Genomic DNA, 18,913 nt, shown 5'->3' with positions numbered 1-18,913 from the left:
CTCCAGAGAAATAGGACACTGATACATCTCTCATCTGACCCAGACAGATCCTTGGAACCCCTGGGGGAGATGACCTGTTAGCAAGAGGGAAGGACTCCTAAACCCATTGCTGTGAGTGGGTCTTGTACAGCCAAGTGGCAAAACAGGTATATTCTTGTGTGTATTGTAGCAGGTATTAAAAATGAGAACTGTAAAGCTAACAAGTTGACACAAAGATCAGGGAAGTCACCTCCTGGGAAGACCAACTGGTAATAGCTACCAGAAGCATGAAGCTTCCTTCCCTTCAACCATGTGTGGCAGACATAATGAAATATAAAATGGGATTTTCACATTTTCTAATCTGGAGAAGGAGCCAAGGGTCATTAGCCACAACAGTAAGAAACAGGGGGGTGGTTCCTTCAACTCCTTGCTAGTCTGTGATTTTACCTCCATTGGAGGGAGGGGGGGAGAAGGAACCAATATAACACTGTTAATAAAGGGTGCCACCTGGTGTCCTTACTTGTGTGCTGCATTCCCTAGCAACTGCCATCTCCACCCACTAGAGATGTCCCTAATTCTCCTCCAGATAATTTTTGTGTCCACTAGTGGCTTTCTCACTTACATAAGCACTCATGGCCAGGAAATGGGTCTACAGAATGTCATTGGTCATTTCCTGTACAAAGCTACCTTGGTTTATCCTCTTAGAGAAAATGTTCCCCAAATTACTCCCATCTGAAGCTGAAATTGCAGAGACAATACAAGCTCCTGCTTTCATTGTCGAAGATGATCTAGGCGAAAAACAACTGAGAACAGTGTAATTAAGAGATTTCTTAAGTCTAGAATCTGAATACTTCCAGTATAGGATCAAAATCACGTATTTTTAATTCTTCACAATTTAGTCCAACCTTCACCATCTAGTATACATAGCATGTAGCCTTTTAAGTGCCAATATGGGAATACGCTGTAAGATGAGAAAATAATAATCCCAGGTCCAATGTGAACAGGATTATTCCCTTTTATCCAAATTAAATAATTGCTATCCCACCCTCCAAAATGCAGCTGACCCTTACATACATATTTCACAGTTCATATGCTACTTCACTTTTTATTCTGCTTGTCTATGTCCTCAATATGTATAACATGGTTGTCAGATTCTAAAATTCTAGATGTCTAGGAAAAGTGTATATATACCATTGTCTGTTTTCATGATGCTCATTAGATAAGATTTTTAAATTTACCCTAGACTTAACATACAAATAAGTGCAATTTTAAGATCCTGGAAAACTAACAGGCTAAACATTTTCTCATCAATTCAAATATTTATTGAGCACCTTTACATGCAAGGCACTGTGGGACAGCTGAGACCAGTGTTCGCAGTTGGAAACAGGATGGATCTCAAAACAATGCTTCCAATACTGCTTTCCTATTTAACAAAATCTAACAGCAGAGTTTACAATGATAGAATTTAGCAGAGTTTAGATTTGTCTCAAAATTTCCAACTCATCCCATGGTTTAGCCTTCTCACCCTCCATACATACCTCCATCACTATCACTCAACACATCTTTGTAGAGCAGTTCAGTCATATTTAATATACAATTATGCCTCAGTTCAAAAGTTGTATATATCAAATTATTTCCCTCTAACTTAATTTCAAAAACACTTTTTTGGCTGTTTTTTTTCTCCAAATGGCAGTTAAGTCTATTTTCTCTGCATCCAGCAATTCATGTTCATGTAAAATTTCATTAGAGATAATACAATAACATGAAGTACTGATGCCCTTACAAACATTTTCTTAAAAATCAACAATTCTGTGCAAGGAATCTATTCTGATTCTTGGTTATAAAAGTATCCGAGGACTTCCCTGGTGGTGCAGTGGTTGAGAGTCCGCCTGCCAATGCAGGGGCGCGGGTTTGTGCCCCAGTCCGGGAAGATCCCACATGCCATGGAGCGGCTAGGCCCGTGAGCCATGGCTGTTGAGCCTGCGCGTCCGAAGCCTGTGCTCCGCAACGGGAGAGGCCACAACAGTGAGAGGCCCGCGTACCGCAAAAAAAAAAAAAAAAAAAGTATCCGAAAATGTTCCTACTCTGTGCCTCTGTGCATTTTTTTTAATCTCCTGGGAGTGAGGAATAAGGGTCATCATTTTTCAGACCCATCTTCAAAGTGCATTTACCTCTCAATTCACCTGATATCATTCCATTTCAATATCTCAACTAGTATAATTAGGGGAAAAAAACTATACTACTAAACCCTGCTCCAAATAATATATGGATTGTCTGCCTTACTTCCATGTTCAAAACATTTTTCAACTCGTTATAGAAAGGCCTGTTAAGTATTTCATCATAATTCTGGGAAAATTACACACATGAAGTTAATATAACTGGATTGATCTGTTAGTGACTCGAGTAGTTAGTTCAATGTCTAAAAGGACTCCTTTAATAAAAAATTTTTGTAAACTGTGATACTAGTTAACATATAGCTTGCTTTAAGAGTATCTATTGTCCTTAGCCACTAAGACTATGTTTATGTCCTGTTATTCACCAGGGGAACAGTTATGTTACACCCTGAACACACTGGTACTATGAGGCTTGCCATTCTTCACTGTAGAATGACTCCTTAAGCCAAATACTTGCCATCAAGTTGTACAGAATTTCGAAGTCTCCATGTAAAACATGCTGCAAAGATTAGAACACCAAAAACCTCCTCCAAATGGCATGTCCGAAACTTTGAAAACAGTAAGGAACACCTATTATTATCTCCTTCAGTGGCACTTCTCCCAAATATTTCTCAGGGCATTAGAATTCTCTACTCCAACTCAGCACAAACCTCCCAACACCAAGTCCTGCTTTAATTATTGTAACTGATTTATTTAAAGTTTATACATTCTTCCTTCCACTTGCCAAATTTCTTCTGTTCTTAGGTTTCTAAAAAAATAGTCATTTTTCAAAAGCAGAAAAAGAAAGATATATATATTTAATATATAAAAGAAAAAGCTAAATCTGACATAATTATATTCTTAAAAACATTCCATTTATTTACAGATGTATAAAAAGGCAAATTATTGGCCTACTGAGATCATGCTTCTTATAGTTAGGGTGAGAGCTCACTATCCTCCCAATTCCTCAACTCCTCACTCAACTACATCTTTCATAATCACACATGTAATTTTCATAGATCAGTTTCTCCTGGGGTAAGGTTAAAAGGTAGGAGTGTTTGGAGATTTTAGATTTCTATCAAGACTGCAGGATTGTTCTGAAGATTGAGCACTCCTAAAATTAGCCCTAACAACATTCTAGTTCTAAGAAGGTCTTGAAAACACCATTATCTTGGGGGTTTTGTAATGATATCTGCAGCCTTCCTTGAACACCTGGGATCATCTCTCATTTCTATCTTTGTACATCTCTCATAAACAGAGTTAAATATCTTCCCATCAAGTAATGAATATTACTTGTCTATTTTCTTCTAAAAAAAAAAAAAGAACAGTGTTCAGAAGCAGAATGGTCCTTCTTTTCCTGAGGATTACTCGCTCACTTGCCTGCTCCTTGGCTGACCCTCAGAAGCTACAAGAGCCTTGGGAAGTCAGGAGGAAATGCAAGGACAAGACAAGCAAAGAAATAATGGGAAACTGCTATACCTGGATTAAACTACGAGCATCTCCAAGGACAATTATTAGCAGGGAAGACAGGTGCTGGACTCCTTGGCTAAGGCATTGAATGAAATCTCCTGGGTAAAGAGAAGTGGGAGGGATAATGAGAAGCTGAGGGGTGCTCATTACCTACTTCAAGCTTCTTCAGTAACCTTTAGAGGTGGGAAGGTTGAATGCTGATGAGGAGGTCTAGAAAGGCAAGTAACACAAAACCAACAAAGAATTTGTTCCCACTGCAATTTGCAGAAGAAAATTTCCCACGCTTTTCAATCTGTTTATTACCAGAGTTACTAGAAAGGGAACCAACCACGGAGGTAATAATTCACTGGCTAGGACCATTCCAAAGTTGGTTTCACAACCTAGTTTTGAAGATATGCTGAGTGGGATTTGGGATAAAGAAGGCAGGGGATGTAGAAGAAACAGCATTACCTAGGCACAGCCCAGGCACTGGAAGCTCTTGTGTTAGTGTTTCACAACACAAGCAAATCCTGTCAATGAAGACAGAACAGGGGTTACATTCCAAAATATAATTATTTAAGAAAGGCAAAATGCAGCAGCTAAATCCCAGTCTATACATTTTCAGAATAGTGATTCTTGCCCCCAGGAGTTTCCAAGAGACCCCTCAAGTGCACCATTATTATTTACAAACTAGATAGGAAACATCATTTCTATACTCAATACAAATCTCATCTCCTAGGTTGAAAACTTCAGCCTTTGAGAAATCTATGAAAACAACTATACAAAAATATAAATATCTTTATCTTTACAGGCTGTCAGTCCTTCATACCCTGACAGCTAATGAGTGAAAAAGCTCTACAGATCACTGAATCCATGGTAGAAGATAATAAAAAATATATCTTGTGATTCAAATACTGCCTTATTTCCCTGGTAAAGAATGCCTACTGTGACTTTTCTTTTCTTTACATCCTGTGCAGGTAATAGTGAATGAAACCTTCAAGCACCAGGAGGCTGGCTTGATTTGGGGAACATCCAGCCTCACAGATTTTTATTTTGGCCACTGTCTCTGGTATGGAGAGGGAATGCTTTTCATTTTAGCTGTCTCTTGAGTGATGTGATTTGTGAAAGGGAGAGGACTCCCTCTATGCCTACCTCCAAAATATGCAATCCAGGTAGAAATCTTGGTACTATGAAATGGTCTTCTCAACACCCAAAGACAATAAGGGAGAACTAGTAATTTTAACACCTCAAAATGATTACCTTAGTAATAAAAAGTTTTTGTTTTTGTTTTAAAGCATTCCTACTTTACCAGAAGGCTTGGATTTATAATTCTGATTGAAAAGGTGAGGGAATGGAAGCTACTTGGGATATAAAAGAAGAGAAAATTTTGTTGAATGACACTAAGTCCTTCACTTTGGTATTCCATGGTACACATCCTCTCTCCCCCTACTCTTGAAACACCAACTAAAAACTATCTCTTCTGGATCCCTCTGCACAAGTGCATCACATTCCTTGGACTTCAGATTTAAACAACTTAAACAACAGCTATCAACTAAGGTTCAGTTCATAGCAACTCCAAAGTCTCAAGCAGCTTTTACTCTGGGAGTGAAGAACTAGGAACCACTATGGACCTACAGTCTTGTTATGAATTCCTTGGGTAAGAGGGGCACCTCGTGTTCAGCAATGGATCGCATCTTCTTAGAGAGGATGAGGAGACCCAGCACCACAAGTGAGGTAACACATTTTAACATGATCAGAATTTCATAGTAGTAATTTCTTATACCGAGGTCAGCACCCTACCCCCCTTCTCTACCATTATCCACTGCATCAAAGTCAAGGATCACAGTTCCATGACACAAACAGGTGCCTGCAGAGAAAGGAGGTTTCCCCTCACAGCCTGGCTTCTGCCTGAGGACAAATAAGTTCATTTCCCTGCAGAACTTGGTGAGGCCCCAGAGTTGCCCAGTTTGGCCACAACAGGTGCCAATGTAGGCATCATCTTGCTGTCTCGGCATTCCTGGTCATTCCCTGTTAAGTTCATTTTGTGTCCAACTGACCCAGCTTTGGCAGCTACAGGTGCCAAACAAGGCATCACCTTGAGACTCTGACCATCTGCATCACTGGAAGGATTAGCTACTTTTAAACCTAGAGGTGCCAATTTTGGCATTGGCCTCCACAAAGTATCTGTGCTGCTGTTTTCTAGGCCAGCCTTCATGTGTAGGATGGGGGGTGAAGACACACTTTCAGGCTCTGCAGGGATGCCAGAAGTACTCTTCCCTTCATCACCAGCTTTCCTGCGGGAAACGAGGGAATCCTTTATCTCAGAGTCGATAACAATCTTAAGGACATCTGGCTCAGAGGCTGGTTCTGCAAGTTGTTTTTCATTCTCAGAAAAGTCATCATCTTCCAAGTGCAAAAGGAGCGGGCTGACAGAGTCACTCTCCCCTTGAACATCAGGCAATTCTTTCAAACCAGTTCCCAAGTGGCCAACCTGGAAAGTTGCTCTGTTCCCAGGAGGAAGCTTACTGATAAAAGCCTGTCGAGTATCCCCTGGGAACTCTGTATCCATAGAGCTGGGCAGTTCAGCCAGGCTAACAGAGTCGTCATTTAACTGCTGATTAAGAAAGGCAATCTCATTGAGCAGAGATGTCAGTGTCTCATCAGTATCATCCTCATCTTCCATATTAGTTAGCAGTTCGCTGGGATCCAATGCTGCTTCCTCTATAGCTGATGCTACCTTTCTCAATTCCATCTCTATGCTTGAGTCTTTGAGATCTTTCATCTTTAATTTATGAAATGGAGACTCCTTTGTCTTCAGTCTCTCCCGTCTTGATTCACTCTCTTTCCATTTATGCTGAATTCCTCTCATATCACTGGAAATCTTTTTGGGTAAGAACTCCTGTGCTTCTTGCATACTGGAAACATCAACTATTTGTGGAAAACCAGAATCTTTATTTGACAGATAAACCTGTGTTGTACCCAGTGCCATTCTGACATCTCTGTGATTGCCTCTGGAAGAGATTCTACCCAAATCTTCACAGGAGTTATCTTCATTCCTGACAGTGTTTTTCAGGTGGTCAGGCGGCTTGCCATCAGGAACTTCATGAGGGTATTTGCTGCCACCCATATCTACCAAACCTCCCTCCGTGGCCAATGATGTCACATTAACAATTCTTGGCATCATAAATAAGTCGTCGTTTTCTGGGGGGAAAAAAAAAAACTCATTTATATCTACAGTGGTAAGTACGTTCTCTCATTCATACCCAATGACCATCTCATGGGAGTTGTAGTTAAAATTTCACCAGTCTACTTTTATCAAGAAGATGAAAGGAAATACCAGTTTTTCAAATTATGGACTTAGCCTAACAAGAAAATAGGTAAAATCTAACCAAAAGATACTTTGATATTCCATCATTAATAAAAGTTCTGTTTAATTATTTTATAGAAATGCTCCCCAAGTTTATTTTTTTATCCTGAGGCAGACATGCACCTTAATTCTGTTCGTCCAATTAACTGCTACTCTGAGGGAAAGATGAAGCCCTAAAGGCAGCACTGTAAGAAAGGATGACTCCTCCAGACTGGGTTTAGCAGTATTAGTACTGGTAAGGATACCCTTTTACCTTAATAGAAATTCAGGTGCCTAAAACCTAAAATTTTGTCCAAGTGAAATTTCCTTTTCACCTCAACTCCTTATCCCCAAAAGGGAGGGTGCTGAAACTATCAGGCTGGTAATGTAGGAGTATACCACCTCTGAGTACAACACAAAACTGATAAGTATTTATTAACACCAAAAACTAAAACAATGACTCCTCAACCTCCTTTTACTTTCACATCTTTTCAATTCTTTTCCTACTCAGAAATTAGAAGAGATCACAAAATAATTCCCATTCCCAGATAAAACATACAATTCAATACCACAGATAGGGTGAAACATGTTCTAAAAAGAGAATCTTCTCTTAAGAAAGGCAAACTTGAATACAATAGTTCTTTATCATTACAGAACACATTCAAAGGCTTTCTCTGTCACTTTGAGATACCAGGGATAACTCTTTTTCACCACCCATGAAAGACAACACTTATGACATACCTGACTGAGCCACAGCACTGCTGGCAACTTGAGGTTTCAGATCTGCTTCTAGGAGAGCAGGAGAAACAGTAACCACTGGTCCTGAGAATAAGGGACCTTTTAAAGTGAGCAACTGCCCTTGTGGAGTCATCACAATGTTGGCAGAGGTGTGTGGAGTGTTAGAGGGTGAGGTATTTTCTGTAAGGAAGAGCAGAAATTAGTTAAGGATAAAAGATCTTCAATTAATGCTACTGAATAGCCTAAGAGTATAGGAGACATCCCTAAAAAAAACCACACCTTGTCTTAAAAAGCAAGAAATAAAATTCAAATTGTCAGGGAACCTCAACTTGCAATTTATTTTTTGAACCATTTTTCACTGAATAATGGTTACCTGTCCAGTGATTCTCTTAAGGGACAGAATTTCTTATTGTTGAGGAACAGAGCCATGGAACCACTTTTTCAATGGAATGCTTCTGATGGTCTTGATGGTGAATTGGGATGAAGGCACACACAATTTTATACCTAGGTTTGCTTTCCTATATACCACTAAGAAATTACTTCAAGTTTTTAGACCTCAGTTTTTCTACCTGTAAAATGAGGTGACTGGACTAAATGATCATTAAAATCCTTTCCTAGCAATAACATCATTTAAGTGTGCAATGTTAAAGCTAACTCATATTTTAGTATCACTACTTCTTAGTTGATATAATAAACCAGATTTCCTTGGTTCATACACTGCGCTATACAAAGAGTAAAAAAGGATATACCGTTCTCAAAGGATATAAACAAGTAATGTAAAATCAATATAGTCTCACTTCCAAAATCAAGATAGGAGAGAATAGAAAAATCAAAACCAATCTACTTTGTTCCTTAATAGCAATTCATTGACAGATTGCAATCTGCTGAAAAGTAGAGCCTGATTAACAAAATTAAACTTAAAAAAAATTTCCAATTTATTTGTCTCAGCTAGATCCAAACTTCCTCAAATCATGAGCAGAACTGCAGGGAAATCAAGAGTTCATTTATAAAGTCTGAAAAGATGGCAGCTTAAAAAAAATATTGAAACACTAGAAGAAAAATACTTGTCTGGAGACTGCTATCTGAAGTAGGTCTTATATGTTACCATGACTGATAACTTACTAGGATTTGCTTGAGTGTGTAAAGCTAGAAACTGAAATCTAATGTAGTTAATATTCTACTTTTAATACAACCCATCTTTCATTTAATTAAAACTAAAATTATGGCCAAGAGAAGACATTCAGTTCTCTAAACTAAACTAAACTAATGTTCATCTACATTAAAGAAAGCAAAGAATGTCTCTCCTACCTGTGGCCTGGTCTTTTTTTCTGGAAAGAATCAAAGGTTTCCCCTTCCTGTTATTTATAAACATCTGTCCGAGATCTACAGATGATGCAGAAGATCCTTCCTGCTGTTTGCTAGTTCTGGGAGACACATCAAACTCATCTGATCCCATCTTCTTTTTTCTTTTTTGTGCCTCTAATGCTTGTTGTTTTGCATAAATATACTCTAGCTTCTTCAGGACCACTTCTTCTGTCTTACCTATAGGTTGATAGGGAATAAACTGTTACTCTCTATAAGACCCCACGTAATAATGAGAAATAGAGTCAACTGAAATCCAGTTGATTTAACTGTATTCCCCTAAACTATGGAAGGCAAGAGTAATTATAATCCAGAAGAAATGTCCCACCCAGTCAAACAATAATTCTGATGTTAACTCTGGGAACCAAGCCTCAAACTAAGTAGTATCTGAAAGATCTACTAAGGATTTTCCTCACTAAAGCTATATTTATATACTTTATCAGAGATCATTCACTTATCTCACCTGAAAGAGATGATACTTTCCGTATCAAAATATTCCGTTTGCGAGTCAGGAGATTTTTCTGTCCTATCAACTTGTCTGCCTGATCTGTTAGTCCTTGAATTTCGCTGAATGCCTACGACAAGAAATAGTAATATCACGTCCATCAGTCTGCTTTTTCCCCGAAAAACAGGTGGGGCCTACAACAATTTCTTAAATAAAAAAATTTTTATGTAATATTTTAGAGAACTTTATAATGCTATTTAAAACAATTGTTAATGTTTTACAAACTTATGATTACCGGGGGGAAACAGGAGTAGGGATGAACTGTGAGACTGGGATTGATATAAACATACTACTATATATAAAATAGATCACTAATAAGGACCTACTGTATAGCACAGGGAACTCTACTCAATACTCTGTAATGGCCTCTATGGGAAAAGAATCTAAAAAAGAGTGGATATATGTATCTGTATAACAGATTCACTTTGCTGTACACCTGAAACTAACACAACATTGTAAATCAACTAAACTCCAATAAAAACTTTAAAAATAATAAATAAATAGATAAGGTATAGAAGTAAAAAAAAAAAACAATTTTTAATTTCAGAAGTTATTTTTTTGTTAAACTTCAGGAGATTTTTCTGGCTTATACTTCTAGGGAAAGTGATTATTTACAAAGAGCACCACTGAGTGGTTAACAGGTATTTCCACTACTGCAAGGAGAAACAAAACATTTTACTCTGCTTAGATCTTAATAATCAACTTTAAAATCAACTCCTAATCTAAGCAAAATCTGGTTGAAATAACCTTGTTCTAGAGGGATATAACTGCTTGCCTTTTACTCTTCCAACTTCTACTTATAAGCAATTTAAACAAAATTACCTTAGAAATTCTACATGCAAAACTAAAACTCCTGCTAGCTTGAATACTACAGTTTCCTGTAAAGTGACTGTCAACTGTTAAGAAGTATGTCAAAATAGCAGTTGTGTTGTGCCTTTCACCGTGATGAACTTTTCTAAGTGCTACGGAAAACACCAGTGTAAAGAAGTCATAGTAAACAGAGTTTACCAGAGTTTCTTTTTTTTGAAGGAAGGATAATAACTCTGCTGGTTAAGAATCTGACTTTCAATAAAAAGCTACTTTAACTCAACATAAGGACTTTTCTTCCTAAGGGATTTATTGGGCATTCATTAGTCCACCTTCATATGTTAAACACAAGCTCTATTTCAATCTTCTTCATTCTCTTTCTCATAAATATCTCTAGAAGATTCTTTCAGTCAAGCTCTTACTTGTCTGTCATTTACACATAACACTTACCCTAGTAAGAATGAGACTTTTGGAAACCTTGGAAGAATGAAGTAACCCCAACGTGATCTTCAATTTCTCAAACAGATCCCTCATTTCACCACGGCGGCGCCGCTCATTGGCAGTGTGTGTCCGGCGATAATAAGCAAAAGCCTCTGCTTCTTTCTGTAGTTTTTCGCTCCAGTAATCAGGTTTTAGTTTTAGAGGAACTGGTGTAGCCTGTCCAAACAAAAGATCACCACCTAAGTATCTTTCACATGTACCCGCCCTCTTCCTCCACCCCAAATGGCACTGCTCTATACCAGACACCCACCATCTTCTGCACGGAGTATCTTAACAGCCTCTCAATTGGTCAACTTACTACCAGTCTATCCTTCCTCTAAATCAACAGTGTAAATTCTAATACATGAGAATGTGATATCACTTCTCAGCTGAAATTATAAGTAGTTCTCAAATGAGGGAGAATTTGAGAGAGGGGATCTATAAAAAAGCTCATCTGTATAATTTATTATTAAAACTTGTTTTCATGACACAAATTATATGGAAAACTTTACCAAAATCTTGATTAGTGGAAAACGAGTTGAAAATTTTTTTTCGTAAATACCGTAAGACGCTTTACAATTTGGAAAAGGGTCAACTGCCTCTCTTCCTAAATCACTGTTCTCTCCAACCATTCCAAAGTGCTAGAAGTTTCCTAAACACACTACAATCCCACACCTCCATGCCATTACACAGGCTGTTGCCTGCACCTAACCCCTCCCACCCCCACTTCCTAACTTAACATTTAAAACTCAGACTTCGCATTTTTTAGGAAAGTCTTTCTTGACCTCAGGATGCCTTAGGCTTCCTTTCTCTCTTATTTATTCTACTTCCATTTTTAAAGTTATTTACTATAAAGAAGTAAAAGATGCATAAAGGATTTAAAATATAAATATGTAAAGATCTTATAATGAAAAGCAACTGTATCTTGCACCTCCAACTGGATCCTCAGAAACAAACAATTTTTGATTCTTTTAGTGGCTTTTCCTGGTTCTTAAGTCTATATATCCTAAGTTAAAAATAGTAATATACGCTTATTCTTTTCATTTTCCAATACAACCTATTTACTTCCTGCTATGCAGAAAAGGGTTTAGCTCACCACACTCTTGCATCTCACCAGCCATCTTCCTAATACATATATATCATTTAGTTCTTCTATTGATCCCTTTGCAACGTGAATATAATTCTATCTCCGTTTCTCATTTCATCAACAATAGTGTCTCTTTGTAAAATGAGGATATCAGTACTCATATCTTTCATTTCTTCTTCCCTCTTTTACCTCCCAACTTGTCATTTGTACTTACTCATTTTTCAAGATTGAAAATTAAGTCTTACATACTTTATTCATGGATTATAGAAGTTTTAAAAAATCATTAACAGTGACCAACCTATTATGACAATACGAATATTAATCATACCAAGTGAATAATAATTACATTTCCTGCCTTTTACAGTTTCTGGGTTTTGTGCATGTGTGTCCCCCCCAACCTTGATGTTTCTAATTGCCTTTATTTTGTTGACACTGTTTACCTTTATCATAGTAACAGTGGTACCATATCATGGGGTATGAAAGTACCCCCAAAGTCTTCTACAAAATCATTGTCTTTCTAAAGTTAAAAACTCATTGTACATTATTAGTACAGTGTGGGAGAATCAAAGATACAACCAGATAGAAATAAAATTAATACTAAGTTTAAATACACTAATACACTAAAAATAATTTGCATGTAATAATAATGGTACAAAACAATGGACTGTGTAAATAGCTACTGTGAAAATTCTTACATCTCAAAAATGTTTTAGGATGTCCAATGAAAAAATAAAAATTGTGATATATGCAAAATAATTATGGCCCTGCAAATATGTATCATATGCTCCCCAAAATCAAACCAAACTCAAACTAATCACGCAGTAGTCTTTCAAAGGACCTGAATACCACCCTCCATCTCAACTCAATCTCATCATTTTTATCTCTTAAATTAAGAAGATAGAATAACAAGTGGAAAATGGTTAAACAACTGCACTCTCTTCCATTCTTAGTGTTCGTTAGGATAAAGAGAAAACCTTCCTTAATTATGGTACTATGATATCCTACCACTGAGTACATTAAGAAAATCAAAGAAGGTTTATAATTTCATGGCTCCCTGAATTGCTAGCCATTACTTCAGATAATAACTAATTTTTTAGAACACCAGAAAAATCAGGAGCCTAAATAAGAAAGAATGCTAGCCTGTTTCACATCATATCATTACATTATAGGATTAGTTTTCAAATAAGCACATCAGTTTTCATAAACTTCATACCCATTTTAATTCCTCTAAATTATTCTATCAACTGGGGGTGGGGGACAGTAGACAACTGAGAAGGAAAAAAAAAAGCATTAATAGTATAATTTCATTAAGGGGAAAAAAACTGATTATATTAACTCACTGGTAAAAATGGCCCTGAAAAAAGTCATAGCTAATACAGCTAATGTTGTTTTAACCCTAAGGACAAATGTTATCAATTTTATTAAATGAGTAATTATCATTAAACATACTGTAAATACCTTTCGACTCTTTTCAGCAGCTTTCTCATCTGCAGTGATATGCGTACGGCACCTAGATGAAGACAGTATTTTCCAATTCTTATTGAAATTCAGTAATCTAATACCTGTTTCATAGCTATATTAAACCAAACCATTCCAAATTGTCTAAATTGTAAGCAGCTTCTTTTCCCCATGGTCTGATATGTGGCAATATGATTTATTCAAAAATATGCTTTTTTCTCAAATAAAAGTGTCCAAATAGACCCTAAAACTGCAAATTACTTTTTTTCAATTATGAACTATTTCAAACATATAAAATTATACAAACAAAATACATAATCAAAATCCAGGTATCTGTCACTAAGCTTGAGAAATAAAACATCACCAAAATATGGGTACATTCATCACCTTCCTTCCTTCTCATAAGTAAATGCTCGCAAACTGAGTTTACCATGCACATCTTTACAGTTTTACTCTCCTAGGAATGTACTGATTCATCCCTAAACAGGAGGTATTATGTAGCATTTTAAACTTATATGTAGTGTATCTTTCTTCAAGTGATTTGTCTCATTCAGCACTGCATGTGAGATATGTTGATACATCTAGTTCAATCATTTTAACTGCTATATAGTATTCCAAACTGTTGAATTTTCCAAAATTTATTTTAGAATGTTAGTAGTTATTTAGGTTATATCCAAATTTTCACAATGGCAAATTTTCACAATGGCTGCAATGGACAATCCCACACATGACCCCTTGTACATGTGTGTGAGCCTTTCTAGGATGTATACCTAGGAGTGGAACTGCTGGATGGAAGAAATGTATGCACATCTTCAACTGTAGTCATGTCATACTGCTCTCCAAAGTGGTTATAACTTATACTCCCACCTGCAGTATGCTCCCATTGCTCCACACCTAGACAACAGTACTATCAGAAATCTCGATTTATACCAATCTTATGGGTATAAATTGGTAAAGTCACTGTGGTTTAATCTGCATTTCCCACTTCGCCTTCCAATGCCAGGGGTGGAGGTTCAATCCCTGGTTGGGGAGCTAAGATCCCACATGCCTCGGGGCCAAAAAACCAAAACACAGAACAAAAGCAATATTGTAACAAACTCAATGAAGACTTTAAAAATGGTCCACGGGCTTCCCTGGTGACACAGTGGTTGAGAGTCCGCCTGCTGATGCAGGGGACACAGGTTCGTGCCCCAGTCCGGGAAGATCCCACATGCCGCGGAGCAGCTAGGCCCGTGAGCCATGGCCGCTGAGCCTCCGTGTCCAGAGCCTGTGCTCCGCGACGGGAGAGACCCCAAGAGTGAGAGGCCCGCGTACTGCAAAATAAATAAATAATTACTTGTGAGGTAGAACAAATTTGCATGTTTACTGGCAATCTTTTGTGAATTGCCCATGATATCCTTTACTTACTTTTCTACTGGATCATCTTTTTCTTACTGACTTTTAAGAATTATTTTATATGCTTGATACTAATCCTCTGTCAAACACATATTGCAAATATTTTCCTTACAGTCTGAAATTGCCTTTTCACTGACAGAAATTTTTAAAATTTTAACAATCTGCTCCTTTACAGCTATATGTTGGTTATTCTTGGCCCTTTATTATTCCAGTCCATTAAGATGGTTATCTCTCTGTTTACTGCATTCTTTTTTTAAAAATAAATTTTATTTCTTTATTAGTTGATTGATTGATTGATTGCTGTGTTGGGTCTTCGTTGCTACGTGCAGGCTTTCTCTAGTTGCAGTGAGTGGGGGCTAGTCTTCGTTGAGGTGGCTTCTCTTGTTATGGAGCATGGGCTCTAGGCGCACGGGCTTCACTAGTTGCAGCGCAGGGGCTTAGTTGCCCCGCAGCATGTGGGATCGATCTTCCCGGACGAGGGATTAAACCTGTGTCCCCTACATTGGCAGGTGGATTCTTAACCACTGCACCACCAGGGAAGTCCCTATTGAATTCTTCTTCAATGTCTTTCAATAACATTTTATAGAAGTCTTGCACAACTTGTGTTAATAATCCCAAACACCTTTTTCGTATTTTTAATTACATTTCTTTGTTTGTTGCTATTGTTTAGGAACTCGATTTTAGTATACTGAACTTACATCCTGCAATACTGTTGAACTTAAGTCTAATTAAGTTTTTAAGAGATTTAAATTCTTTCAGTCTTAACCAGTAGACAACTGAAGTACCTTCCAAATAGCTCTGGAGTGAAGAAAAATACTACCCTACAGCCCTCCTTAGACTTTCTCACTAGGAATGAATTATTCTCTCTTAACTCATTGCTACTTTAGGTAGCTGATGACGTAACAGGTTGAAAAGCACAATGTCTGGCACAAAATAACAACTCATACCTTCTTTCCCTTCTTTCTCTCACACCCCAGTTCCTAATCAATACAAGCCTTACTTAGAACATTTTTTTCTAAGGCATCATGCTCTCTGCATTTTCATTACATCAGCTGAACAGGTATGAAAATTTTTCTAACTGTATTGACCTATTCAACTAGCAAAGTAACCAAATTTAGAATTTAATGCCATATTCTGAAAAGCAAAAGAACTAACCTTTGTTGAATAGTCCACCTGTATCAGTTATGTTAGTTATCTCATACATTATCTCATTTAATACTTTAAATGGGGGCATTTTCTTCATTTCATAGGTAAAGAATCTAAGATTCAGAGAGATTACAGACTTGCCCAAGATTAAACAGCCACAAACAAGCAAAACCAGTATTTTAATACCAATGTATCAAGCTCCAAAAGCATATGCTATTCACATTTATATACTGCCTCGTAGCAATAACAAGGCAAGTTAATTACCTCTGAATTCCAGCTCCTCTCCTCATCTACTACTAAGAAAAAAGCTAGAGAAATAAAGGAACCATGTCAGTTACCCAGAACTCCTGAAAAGAACATTTAGTTTTGCTTATGGTCATAAAACTACAACAACAAAAAACAACAATCCAAAGAGAAGACTTACAGCTGTTTGAAAGTCTGTGTATGGGCAGCTGTGGTCTTCATGTGGACAACATTAACTTCCTCCGGGAGCTCTTCTACAGTCTCAATGTCCACCTGCTCTTCATCATCCTCAATGTATTCTACACAGTTATTCTGAAATACAGCATTTCAACAGTAAATAAAGTATTTGGAAGCAAGCACACCTAAACTTTTCAACTGAAAGCTCCCCTTATAAAGCCAACCAGTGCCAAACACTGATCTTAAACCATGAGTACTGATAATCCTAAACTTGTTAATCATAAAATGGAATTAGGTCATAAAGACAACATATGGTTAGAGCTAACTACCAAGAACTACATTATAAATCACAGATATATATTAAAAAGACATCATTAGACTGAACAGAGTCCCCAAAGGGCTGTATTGATGCTTCAGTGTTATTTCTAGTGGACAAAATTCAGGTACAGATATATTAAAGCTGCATAAATCTTAATATTAAATAGCAGTAAAACAGAATTTGGTGAGGAAGAAGGTAGAAAGAAGAAAAATTCAGATTCTAGTTTAAGAGTGCTTCATGGTTAATCCCATATTAAACACCCACAGAAACATATTCAAGCCAGATATGGAAACAGATTATAGCCCAGACAGTCTTCTAAGTCTCTCAACCCTATAAAATGAGAGCTTTTGAAGAATTTCAGATACCAAAAGAAGCCCAGGCTTTCTGTACTTATTATATCAAAATATAAGTCAATCAGTAAGCATTTATTGAGCACCCACCACAGAAAATCACTGTATATTTATAACAGTAGACTATATGGATTATGGGATATGCAGATACTTTTAAGTCCACCTTTAAAAGTAGTGTTAACTATGCCAGAAACCAAACAGAGAATATGTTATCTACAATTGTACTGTACCAGAGAGGCACAACTCAAAATGAAGCATCCCAATCACCTTATTAATTCTATGTTTAAACTTGCTGGAAAAACTGCTTACCCCCAAATTATAGGCTCCCTAAGGCTAAAGGACATAAATGATGCAAGCCATCATTTATGATCCTCAATTTAAGCATCATCTAAATAATGTATATTAAATGTAAACAATGGATATTAAAATTAACTTTAGGAAGCTAAATCAACAGAACCCCAAGGGTTTGAATAGTAATGTAGGTAGATGCTTTACCATATTAAACTGAAGAATGTGTACTGTGTGGCTTTAATTGCAGGCTTTATAAATAATATCCAATAAACTTCATCAGGGAAGACTTAAAAAGGCTACTCACAACTTTCCTTATACTATTCCAATATAATGCTAATCACAGGTATAAAGCTATCATAGGTGTCAGACATACACATAAATACAACGTAGAATTTAGATTTGAATGCCCTTACTTTTAAAAGGCCAGTGTACCTGTCAGATTCCCTATTAGGAAATTCAAGCAATGCCACGCTGTATGACTAAGACACACTAAAGGTTCCATTAAGTCAGTTCTACTGATAGCAATAGTTTTCACTGATTTTAGAGCTGGACTGTTTGTGACCTGTGGTTGCCAAGAGGGAGGAGGGGGGTAGGGAAGGGATGGATTGGGAGTTTGGGATTAGCAGATGCAAACTATATATAGAATGGATAAACAACAAGGTCCTACTGTATAGCACAGGGAACTATATTCAATATCCTATAATAAACCATAATGGAAAAATTTTTTAAATTAAAATTAAAATAAAGTTGGACTGTTTTTGGTCTGATGCTTACCTAGGCTGACTTACAATGAAAGACCCTGCAAAAAGTGCAAGAAGATCTGCAATCTAACTCCTAAACTACCTACAGATATAAGTCCTCAAAAAGGATTAGGTTATAGATAGAATGTGAGGCAAATGCGTATAGAATCATCCAACTGTAGAGCTAGATCCTCATTTTATAAATGAGACAGGTGAGGTACAGAAATAACCAACATAGGAACGTTAGAATATTTAAACATTTTAGAAGTTTAAAATATGAATCTTTTTGCTATATTTTATCTCCGTAAGGCAGTTAATTAGGCATTAACAGAGAAGGACCAGGTAACACAGAGAATGAATGAATCTCAAGGAAGTGAGATTCTAAAACTGCCATGCCTGACAATCATTGTATTATCTGCTCCTGAAGAGAGGGACACAATTTAGATTTCAAGGCACCTCACAGGCAGCTGGCTATCACCTCATGTTCTACATCAGACCCCAGGTCAGGGGTCAGCAAACCACAGCCTGCCATCTGTTTTTGTAAATAAAGTTGTATTGGAACACAGCCACACTCATTCACTTACTATTGCTTATGGCTGCTTTCACTCTACAATAGCAATTGAGTAGTTGCAAGAGCAAGTCATCTAGCCTGCAAAGGCTAAAATATTTACAATCTGGTCCTTTACAAAAAAAGTTTGCCCAACTCCTGCCCTATATCATATCTGACTCTCAGTTATTTAGTTCAGCAAATACAACCCTAAATAAAAGTCTAAAAAAATGGCTTCAGAAAAATAAAAATATAAATTAGAAAGGTCAGATTACAAAGGAAGATGACCAAAGTTGAGAATACATATCCTAGACACTATTTAATTTTAGGAGATGATTAAC

The 18,913-nt window shown here is 37.0% G+C and overlaps 1 protein-coding gene across 22 annotated transcripts in view; it reads right to left on the bottom strand.

Moving 5' to 3' along the window:
* Positions 1-2,936: 2,936 nt before the first annotated feature.
* MGA (MAX dimerization protein MGA) overlaps positions 2,937-18,913 on the bottom strand; it is a 156,095-nt gene continuing 140,118 nt past the window's right edge. For 19 of the 22 annotated variants that reach the window (XM_067029026.1, XM_059057969.2, XM_067029028.1 and 16 more), the window contains 7 exons: positions 16,330-16,460; positions 13,365-13,416; positions 10,790-10,996; positions 9,491-9,602; positions 8,974-9,207; positions 7,669-7,845; positions 2,937-6,782 (listed from right to left, as the gene is read on the bottom strand). In XM_067029026.1, the coding sequence (XP_066885127.1) occupies positions 5,506-6,782; positions 7,669-7,845; positions 8,974-9,207; positions 9,491-9,602; positions 10,790-10,996; positions 13,365-13,416; positions 16,330-16,460 (2,190 nt within the window). In that variant the 3' untranslated portion in view covers positions 2,937-5,505. Of the gene's footprint in view, positions 6,783-7,668; positions 7,846-8,973; positions 9,208-9,490; positions 9,603-10,789; positions 10,997-13,364; positions 13,417-16,329; positions 16,461-18,913 lie in introns of those variants that run through there. The other 3 variants (XR_010839660.1, XR_010839662.1, XR_010839661.1) reach the window with 1 other exon arrangement.

This window comes from Kogia breviceps, chromosome 3 (genome assembly GCF_026419965.1).
Source record: "Kogia breviceps isolate mKogBre1 chromosome 3, mKogBre1 haplotype 1, whole genome shotgun sequence".
Taxonomy (NCBI): Eukaryota; Metazoa; Chordata; class Mammalia; order Artiodactyla; family Physeteridae; genus Kogia; species Kogia breviceps.
Note: the sequence above shows the minus strand (reverse complement) of the source record. Positions and strands in the feature narration are given on the sequence as shown.